The sequence below is a fragment of the Thermomyces lanuginosus genome (genome assembly GCF_041956635.1).
Source record: "Thermomyces lanuginosus strain ATCC 200065 unplaced genomic scaffold VTN49scaffold_22, whole genome shotgun sequence".
Taxonomy (NCBI): domain Eukaryota; kingdom Fungi; phylum Ascomycota; class Eurotiomycetes; order Eurotiales; family Trichocomaceae; genus Thermomyces; species Thermomyces lanuginosus.
Genome location: NW_027192356.1, coordinates 384,773 through 395,122, shown reverse-complemented (window position 1 = coordinate 395,122; position 10,350 = coordinate 384,773). Strand labels below are relative to the sequence as shown.

The 10,350-nt window shown below is 46.8% G+C and overlaps 4 protein-coding genes across 4 annotated transcripts; 3 read left to right on the top strand and 1 right to left on the bottom strand.

Annotated features, from left to right (window-relative positions):
- Positions 1–317: 317 nt before the first annotated feature.
- On the top strand, positions 318–2,930 carry VTN49DRAFT_1060 (uncharacterized protein; the record flags this gene model as incomplete). Its single annotated transcript, XM_069408634.1, has 2 exons — positions 318–1,845; positions 1,897–2,930. The coding sequence occupies 2 exons, from the start codon at positions 318–320 to the stop codon at positions 2,928–2,930; spliced, it is 2,562 nt and encodes an 853-aa protein (XP_069270100.1).
- A 2,280-nt stretch (positions 2,931–5,210) lies between these two features.
- Positions 5,211–6,189, bottom strand: VTN49DRAFT_1059 (uncharacterized protein; the record flags this gene model as incomplete). Its single annotated transcript, XM_069408632.1, has 2 exons — positions 5,211–5,666; positions 6,163–6,189. 2 exons carry the CDS (start codon positions 6,187–6,189, stop codon positions 5,211–5,213), a joined length of 483 nt encoding a protein of 160 aa, XP_069270099.1.
- A 382-nt stretch (positions 6,190–6,571) lies between these two features.
- On the top strand, positions 6,572–8,443 carry VTN49DRAFT_1058 (uncharacterized protein; the record flags this gene model as incomplete). Its single annotated transcript, XM_069408631.1, has 4 exons — positions 6,572–6,660; positions 6,728–7,093; positions 7,892–7,946; positions 7,997–8,443. 4 exons carry the CDS (start codon positions 6,572–6,574, stop codon positions 8,441–8,443), a joined length of 957 nt encoding a protein of 318 aa, XP_069270098.1.
- A 1,217-nt stretch (positions 8,444–9,660) lies between these two features.
- On the top strand, positions 9,661–10,287 carry VTN49DRAFT_1057 (uncharacterized protein; the record flags this gene model as incomplete). The annotated part of the gene is made up of 1 exon (XM_069408630.1): positions 9,661–10,287. One exon carries the CDS (start codon positions 9,661–9,663, stop codon positions 10,285–10,287), a length of 627 nt encoding a protein of 208 aa, XP_069270097.1.
- Positions 10,288–10,350: the final 63 nt, after the last annotated feature.

The following is a 10,350-nucleotide window of genomic DNA, read 5'->3' as shown; positions in this document are numbered from 1 at the left end:
TTACCTCTCCATCGATTTCTCTGAGACCAAAAGTTTTTCTGTTCTCTTCCGTTAAAGAACTGTCCGCTTGTCGGGAGTTGTGCGGGTAGGGAGCTCTACTTCCTGAATGGGAACGGATAGTCCGTGCCCAAAAAGGCAAAAAGCCGCATGTACCGATGATGAGGGGCCTTCTCCAAACACACTTGAGCTGGCTGTGTCGACCCAGTAAGAAGATAAAGAACAGTTAAATAGAGCGTTTCCAGCATAGTTCGATCAAGCTGGGTTGTAGAAGATCAAAAATATCCAAATCAATTCGTTACGCGAGACAAGCAGGCATCATGATCAAGCGCATCCAACTTGACCAGGGCTGGGAATTCAAGCAGTCTACCGCTCTCGGTAATGGCATTGCCCAGGATTATCTGCCAGTATCGCAGTTCCCAACTGTGACCTACCTAGACTTGCTTCATCACAAGCTCATTCCTGACCCTTATGTCGACCAAAATGAACTGAAGACGCTGTGGGTGAACCACGCGGACTGGACTTACCGCAGCCAGCACATCGGACCTTTCGATGTGGCGCCTAATGAACGAGCGGTTTTGGTGTTTGAGGGTTTGGATACCGTGGTCGATGTGTACCTGAATGGCATGCACATCCTGTTCAGCAAAAATATGCACATTGCCCATCGGGTGGATGTAACGGATCTCGTCCGGAACAGAAACGAACCGTCCGTACTGGAACTGCGGTTCACGAGTGCCATTACATTTTCCCGCGCGGAACGAGACCGCATTGGATACAAGGGCGATAGCTCCCAAATCCATTTCGGCGGCAGTGAACGGCTGTTCCTGCGAAAGGCGCAGTATCACTGGGGATGGGACTGGGGTCCGACAGTTCAACCATGTGGTCCTTGGAAGCCGATATATATAGAGATTTTTCAGTCAAGAATTGCTCGAGAAACCGTCATAGTGACGCCCGAGGTGACCGAAGATCTCCAATCGGGCACCCTATCCTTCAAGGGTTTAATTGAAGGTGGACAACACGGGAACAATCTGCGTGCAGAATTGGTCGACCCAGCAGACTCAGTTGCCGCGAAGAAGGAGCTGAATATCGGTTCCAATGGCGAGTTTGACTCGTCATTCACTGTCGATAAACCGCAGCTATGGTATCCGTTCCAATACGGCGCCCAGCCACGATACACCCTTCGGATCGTTTTGAACGATTCTGATTTCCAGGAATGGAAGATTGGGTTCCGTCGGCTTCGTCTTCTTCAGCATGCTCTCAAGGCAGCCGATGGAACGTCCTTCGTCTTCGAGATTAACAACATCCGAATTTTTGCGGGCGGTTCCAATTGGATTCCGGGAGACCCTCTCCTTCCACGGATGACTTTCGAGAGATATGAAGCGTGGCTGAAGCTCGCAAAGGCGGGATACCAATCCATGTTGCGTGTTTGGGGAGGGGGTATTGTCGAGGATGATGCCTTTTATGAGGTGTGCAGTCGGGAAGGTATCCTCATCTGGCAAGACTTGCTTTTTGCATGCGGTAACTACCCTGCGTCGCCCGATTTTGTTGAGAATGTGAAACATGAAGTCGAGCAGCAAGTTCTCCGAGTTGGTCACCACCCCTCCCTTGCTGTTTGGGCTGGAAACAACGAAGATTACATGCTGGCTGATCGTTGGAATTGGGAGTACAACCCGGCCGATGAGACTGGACCTTGGGATCACACCAATTTCCCAGCCAGGTTGATCTATGAAAGGACGCTGCCCGAAATCATGGAAAGACTGGGTCGTGGCGTTCCCTACGTGAGGAGCAGCCCTTACGGAGGTGACTTTGCCAATGACCCCAAGGTCGGGGATGTCCACATTTGGGATGGTAAGTGGTAGATCATCGCCGTTGAGTACTCTATATCTCTAACCTGCATAGTGTGGCACGCCGCAATGGCCCCTTACCAGGACTACAAGAAGTACATGGGACGGTTTGTCAGTGAGTTCGGTTTTGAGTCGGCACCGAACCAGCGGACCATCAACAATGCCATTACCGACCCTCGGGAGCGTCACTCGCAATCCCGCACATGGCTGAGCCATGACAAAGCCCCCGGCCACACTAGACGTTACGCCATGTACATGGGAGAGAACTTCCGCTTCCTGATGCATCCCTTGGACGCTTACATCTACTGCACGCAGTTTCTCCAGGCAGAAGCCATGTCGTATGCGTACAATCTCTGGCGCCGTGAGTTCCGTGGGCCAGGGGAGGAATACTGTGCCGGCGCGCTTGTCTGGCAGCTGAACGATCTCTGGCCGGCCATGAGCTGGGCAGTCGTTGATGTGGACCTCCGTCCGAAGCCAGCATTCTTTGTAATGAAACGCGCGATGCAGATGGTCACCGTTGGCATTGAGAGGATCGTCACCAAAGTTCATGGTGAGGAGCAGGAGGTCATAAACTTTGATCCGGAGAAGAGAGCCTGCGAGATCTGGGCCGTGAACGGACATCTAACCGAGCTGGATGCCACGCTGAAACTCAAAGCATTCGACATCGAAACGGGTAACGAAGTTCCTCTACCTCAACCGGAGCACTCCGTGAGACTTGCTCCCAACCGATCGACAGATATTGCTCGAATCGATATCCCCAACGCAGAATGGACCGTCATTGCAGCCTACCTTGTGGATTCCAAGACAAACACTCAGCTGGCCCGATGGGTTTCGTGGCCAGAGCCGCTTAAATACCTCAGGTTCAGGTCTGACCTGAAGGTGAACGTCCAACCTCAGGGAGACCATATTGTTCTTAGCGCGAATGCACCAGTCAAGGGCGTTGTACTCGGCGTGCCTCTTGAGGAGGGGGAAGAAGCGTCGTGGGATGACAACTTTATCGATTTGGTGCCTGGAGAAGAGGTTAGTGTTGGCGTCAAGAATCTCAACGGGCGTACCGTCAAAGCTCGATGGCTTTGCGACTGGGAGTAGATTGGTGAGAGCCGGGCTATGTGCAAATAGACGCAAACCACCATCTTCAATTTTGACCAAAGCACGTCAGACAATGCCATAACTCAAGCGAAGAATCTTACTCTATGCCAGAACACGTCTGTCACGTTTATTTGACTCAATACATCCATTCAAGTCTCTCACATCGTTCATGTCAACACTTGCTTTTACTTTCAACCGACGCTATTGATTTTGTGATCAGGGATGCAGATGTCGTCGATCATTGCCACCATGCAGTTGACATCGACTCAGGAAACCAATAAAGCATGTTTGATTAGTAGGGTTACCGAGCATGGACTTGATTTAACATTTTTGTATTGAATCGCACTTTGAATAGGTGTCGCGAAAACTGGGATTTATTCTGGTTGGAGCGATCCGTGTCAAAAAACTGCAAAATGTGGAATGTATTGATTGTAATTCTATTTTGCTAGTTCTCTGATCTCTCTTTTTTCTAATCACAGTCACGGTTAGCGGGGCGCCGAAAACGGCTCCCATTGGCCATTGCACGAGCCATTTTGCCGTCACTGACCGCCTGCCTATTGTTGTAATTTCAGGTCGGAGGGAAAAATAAAAACATGGAGTCTTCGAGCTGAGATTCCAATCTCTGACTCTTTTTCTTGACGTGCATATCATATATCAGAAATTCTCTCCGCTGTTATCATTACTCGGAAAAGCCGATACCTATTCCTACCTACTCAATGGCTTTGTTAGGTTCTGGTTTGGTTTCTTTCACATGGGAACCGCTCGGAATCATGTTCTTTCAGTGCTACGCCATCAAATCAATATCAGAAGTAACAGTGCCTTGCTCATTTGAGTTGAAAAGGAGAACTCGAACTAATCTGCATCAATTCTTTGAATTTGAATTGACTCTTCCGCAAGTGTCCGGAAATCTTACTCAGTTCTCTCCCGAATGCAGACTATAAATACCATGACTTGCCTCCTAGAGCAGCGAGCATATCGCACGGTAAATATTCGATCGATCCTTTTGTCAAGATACTTGTTCATCTAAAACAGAAATATCACCATCCAAATGGATCCAATTCGTGGAGGCCGAAGACCTAACGTTCCTCGTCAAAGAATGACCGCCGGCCCCGGCTATACGGCTGAAATCCATGGGTTGCCGACCTGCGACCGGGGAGAGCTTGGCTGTTATAACATAACATTCGACGTGTTTTTCAACCGTGTGCACAAGGAGAAGCCTCTGGCAGAAGCGCTGGGATATGCAGGTCACAAATTAACAGCGAAGATGGAGGGGTCATCAGAGGTTATAATACCATCGATAATAAACCCTCGCGTTAAGGTTAATCAAGCGATTGTAAACACGAATTCCGGTGGCTTCTGGGCCAGCGTATCAATGACCGTTCAAGTCGGGGATGGGAACGTGGATGGTCCATATATCCTCTCGGGAGAAGTCTCATTTCTTCTCGTGGGCATTAAGGAGCATCTGCCTGTTGAGATTAACCTCCCATTGATTTAATCCGAGGGATCTGGTAGAAGGATTTAACTGGAAAGGAATGGATGTCGCATGTGGTGGATTCAAACTAATCGACTGCAGGAAATTAGTATATGCCATGGCTTCTAATTTTTCCTGGATTGTTTTTCATTGATACCACATACTTGTGGATTAATGAGTTCATTTTATATTCAGGAAACTGTCGTTTTCGAATATAATTGCAGCAAAAAAAATCTTCTGCAAGTAATCGGAGGTACAGAACCCGAGCTGAACCGTCATCGTGAGAGAAAAGTCCGCTGACAGGTTGAAACGAATGCAACATTAGGGCTAACAGCTTCCTTAGTTCTCACCCAGGCTACTATGAGCTATATCCTTATTAGGAAGTGATCTGCAAAAAGGAGTATTTTAGGCCGGGCTAGCGTATGCATTGGGTGGGGATTCAGTAAAGGTAGTCGGGCAGCTGGTGGGAATGCCATAGACCCTTGACCAGAGTCATCGTTTGTGCTGTGAACCTCATTTTGGTGGTTGGGTTCTACGAGGTTTATTTGCCAAGTCGAAGTCTTTTTTTTATATCTCCCTCTTCGGCGTAACGCGACCAGGCTGTTTCCAAATCTCCTTCGAAGAACTAGTTCACCATGTCCCTTGGAAACACAATGGCATCAATCAGTCTCTCTGCTCGATTCAAGCCCAGAATGATTGAGATCTTGCAGAGCCAAGCGGTGCAGAAACGGGTATATTTAATTATTGATGTTGTCTAATTTTACACTAATAATACATACAAGCCTCATAAGAGGCCTTTTCTCTCAGATCTACACTTCACCGGAACCTTCCGGTCGCTTCACCGCTCCCGGTAAAGAATATTTCTTCCTTGATTTCTTGGTCGCTTCCCTCGCTTCTGTCAACCGTCTGACGGCTTCCTCCCGGCCCAAAATGGCCATGGTCTCCGGGATGCCTGGTCCGGACGCACCACCCGACAGCGCCCATCTCAGATAGTGATATATTTCCTTGGTTAGTGCCTTCTTCTCCTCTTTGCTCTTATTCTCCGTCGTGGCGTTCAAGTAATCCGTGATATTGGCACGGTGTGCGTCAGCAGTCCAATGAGATTCCGGTACAAGCGTGAGCGCAGCGGACAATGTATGAAGAGCAGCGAGGGGTTCATCGGTGGAAGTAGAGACGGTTGCAGTCGGTGTGTATGGTGGCCGTTCGATGTCGGTTGTGAAGAAGGTTTTGTTGCGAGTCAAAAACTCGTCTGGTGTGGTGTAGGACTTGGCGTCAGCTCGGAGGTCGGCGACCAGCGACGGCAGAGAACGGCCTTGGAGGAGTTTATACCTGTTATTTCAGGTCAGTAGTGGATCATGAATGCGAATGAGCAAGCAATAGCAGTGAATAAAACAAAGCAGAAATAGCTGTCCCAAAGGGGAAAGTATACTACTTCCCCGCCAACCGGCATAAAACTTATTTCAACGTTGCCGTTTCTGGTATGCCTCTAACCAGGACACAGACTAATGTTGTAGAAGATGGATAGCTGAAATGATACATAGATGTAGCGTTTTGTATGGAAATGGTGTTGTATCGCACACCTCCTGACAATAGGTCAGCTGCGATCAATTGACAGACGAGGTCCGAAATTCAGTAAATGTGTCGTTAGGGTTAGGGTTGGGGTTTTATAATCCGCAACGGATTCAACATAGGAACAGCAGGTAGTATCCTTGTAACACAGTGTTGTGTCTTCTTGAATGAGATTAGTTTGTCGTTACTCACACTCGACGCTCTCGTTATTTTGTTCATTCTGAATTTTGAACCTTAGGCAACCCACGTAATGAGCTTTGCGAGGCACTCTCTGCCCTACTAACGATCCTGTAATAAACCTGACTACGAAAGTTCTGCGCAGTTCGGAGATTCTTCGAGACAAAGACTTAGTGACTAACTTTTTTTTTTTTTTTTTTTTTTTTTTTTTTCTTAAGGAGACCTTTTATGGTACTACACTGGTATATGGCTATATGGTCAAATGGAAGATTTCGACAGAGCCGTCAGCTGTTTTGATAAATTGACGGACTCCTCCGTCTCATGCAAAGATTCACTTTTTGATCGAAATATGTAAAATAAGAAGGAATTCCCGGATTCGAGACGTAAGTCCTTGGCAACATAAAGCAACAAGATTGACTGACACATGTTCTCTCAGTTAACGACAGTAAAACATCACGCCGAGTCTCTACAGTCAGAGGTTAAAGTTCAATATTCAGCAGAGAGCGATGGAACGTCAGTCCGGATAGTTTCTTCGTAGCTATGAGGAGGAACCCCAGACTGGTCCACCACGGTACTTCAGGTGGCTGTTCATTAAGGCGACTCAGGGTAAGGAGCCCGAAACGACGACGTTAACAATCGAGCTTGAGATATCCCCGCCAAATGGTTGGAAAATGAGAAAGTGGTATATTCGCGACGACAAGTTGTTTCAAATGAAGCTGGACTCCCGGAAGCGGTCAGACAATGACAATGACGAGAATGGGTACCAACTGGATGGTGAAAATTTTGAGGAAAATCCCAAGTCTGTGACCCTGGAAAAAAGCAATGGACTCTGGCCAAACCCCGACCAGCGCGCGCTCTTTATCTTGATCGAAGGTACTATCACTGGAGCGAAGCCGGGGTATGATTACAAGTTCCAGACAATCATCGGAGACGTCTGGGGAAACAGGTGACAGTTGCCAGAGTTTGAGATTCGGTGTATTTCTGACCATGTTTTCATGCCTCATAATGGTATTATGAGGGAGGTCGGATTTCCACCCGGATACCCGGAGGTCAATAATATGAGTGGTGAAGATGATCGTTTTCTGCGCTCGCTCCATGGTTGAATTCACGTTGTTTTACTACTTCAGAGATATGGATAATGGTTAGGTCTTTCACACATTTAAAATCTCAGAGTGCCTGGACAGATATAAAAGTACTACACTGTAGAGTGTTATGGATGGCGATTACCTTTTATTTGCCTTCAGACTAACATTTCTTTGTCATTTCTCGCCCTTGGTACTTTTCATTTTGTCTCATATTATATCTAATTCCAGACAATGCGCCTTTGTGAAGTACGATCTCCAAGATACTGTGATAAATCCGGCTATATGGGTTTTAAACACCATTCTTCTCTGTGGTTATCTGATGAACAATTCTACAGTATGAATGTAGAATGCTGAAAACTTTCATTTCAAAACGCCCAGCATCGTCATCGTGCTGTTGGAGAGGGATCCAGAATCATGCGGCTAAACCGGAAAACTCGACGAAACAGTCAGTTACCTCATTGATTGATGGAGTCTTCCGTATGGCTCACATCTTAGTTTCTATCTGAAGGACATATAAAAGAAGAGATTACTCTCGTGCTTGAAATCCGAGACCACAGCAATATCAAACAACTACCAAGTTCGATACAAGTACTTCATCATTACCTACAGGAGCCAACAACTCCAAGCTTAAGCCGCAGAAGCAAAGATTAATACTCCAGAGAAGCGCGATGGATCCAGAGAGTGGGAACCCTCCCGGGTTTGGAGGGGCTGTTGGTACTTCGGCTTCTTACCCAGGAAAAGAACCTCGATTTCACTTCAGGTAGCTCTATATCACCGCCAACAACGGCGAGTTGGTAATTGAGCTTGAAATGACTGGAACACGCACTTTGCCGATAGAAAATGCCGATGTTGGCGACGAAGGACAACTTCAATTGAAGCTGACATCCCGGAAGAAGCAATCAGGAAATGACAAGGGGGAATGTGTGACGAAAGAGGATGATGAAAAGCTGGTGTTTGTTCCCAAGTCTTGGAAAGCTTCAAAACCTACTGGATTATGGAAATGGAAACGTGAGAAGGCGCTCTATTTCCTGATCGAGAAAGTTACTATTCCCAAGGCGAAGCGAGGCCATGACTACAAGGTCGAAGGGACCCTCACAGAATCTGATGACGAGTGGATTTTGCCGGAGTTTGAGCTTCGGTGTGATCCCTCGGGTGCTCTAAAGCCTTACACTGGTTTGGAAACCGAGATTGGTGTCTGTTTGGATCGATGATTGTTTGAAAGGTGGAGTTGATTATTTTCTTTTTCTTGACCTGTTTCAACTTGTTTTTTACAGATTTCAAAATCCAGTTTTCTATTGATCCAGCTTTCAATTCCCTGATAGTTTGCAGCATTTGTTTACTTTATTGCGGATTGCTGGTCATGATGCCGTCCTCCCATGCGCGTAATAGTTCCCACATAGTTTTTCTCAATTGTCTTTAAATACTAGGAGTTTCGCCTTTCTTACGGATAACATTTTGAATTTGATATCGGCTGCAGGGAAAGTAGCTTCTACGACTGGCAGGTCTCATGGGTCCTCTCGGAAGTCAATAAAATGCCTTATATCGGTCTCTGATTGCCAGTCTACGGAGTAACTACTGTTCTTAGAAAGAAGAAATTATTCAGGCAAGGCAATGTTGTCTCAATGTCTTCTGAATGGTACGTCTTACAGTGTGCTCACGACTCCCTGTTGCAACCCAAACGGAGCATACCCTAATTCCAATGCACATTAGCTGTTCATTGGCACCACATTAGTCGAGAGCTACAAGAATCGGCGAAGTAGAATCTCTTCCGACGTAGGAATTCGCGTTGGGACATATAAAAGGCCAAAGACGTTCGAGCGCTTCGTTCCGCAAATTATACCAGACATCATGATTGTATATCTTTAAACTTCGCCGAGAAAGATCTTCAATTGGGCTTCTTGAAAGTTTTATGACCAAGGTCCTTCCAACTGTTTTGCTCCCAGGTTACATAGCATTGTATTTTCGAGATTGACATGCCTTTGTCTCTTCCCAGTGTCACTAATAGCTTCTTTGAGCCATACGATACCTCGTCCAAAAGACGCGGCTCTGCGAAACACTATATTTACAAATTGTCGCCTGATGAGTACAACAGTGCACAGCTTGAATGATAAATTTTGAGGATCTTCCGGTTCAAGAATTAACGATACCCTTGCGCATATTTGAGCGCACGCGAATCCATGCCTCAACAGCATGTACGGTCTGGGCTTCCAGGACATATATAATGAAGACAAGAAGTTTGACACAATGACGAGTCATGTTGATGAATCAACGGAGTTTCCCGTTTGACTCAAGCTCATATTTTGCCCTGAATTAAGTATAAAAGAGAGGAACTTCTTCCTGCTTGTAGCCCGAACATGATCACCATACATATCCAGACAGCAAGATTGCAGCCGATTATTAAACAATTTAACTGACAACCATCATGACAATGTACCAGGTTCCCGCCGGATTTTACGGAATAGCATTCAACCGAGCACAAATTCGTCGTTTCGTCGATGACCCGCAATATTCCAGAACTTTCAGCGCGTTCAGAAAGGCTGCCTTGGCTGCAATCGTGAATTCGGAGAACGAGACTCAAAAGCCAAAGTTCAAATGGCTGTATTTGGAACAGATCGCAGGAGCCGAGTCGGGGCGCAGCCAGGTGGGTGTAGAGCTCGAGATTACTAGTACAACACCATCGGGCCAGCCTTCCATCATCGAAGGCGACGCCATAATTAGTCTTACGCCGTTTCTGAAGCAAGAAGTTGATGTGTCGGACGAGGCACAAGAAGACCTCGAACAAAATATAGAACTCCAAACTCATGATGTCGAGTGCTCTACCGGAGACCCTATCGGAGCCTGGCCAGGCGGCCCTCGTAGATTCGCGACCTATCTGCCAATTGCGTTTTTCATTGATCATGCGCAACCGGGCGATGAATACCTTGTCCATACAACTCTTCGGATTAATGATTCCACCTGGGAATTGCCGACATTTTCAGTCAAGTGCGACGATCATGGAATTCTGCAGCCTCTCGACGGTCTAGTACGTCAAATTGGGGCAATACTATTAACGTGAACCCTGCCCTTTCGTCGAGGATCGGAAGGGTGGATTTCAAATGACTTGTTCCACTTAATTTTT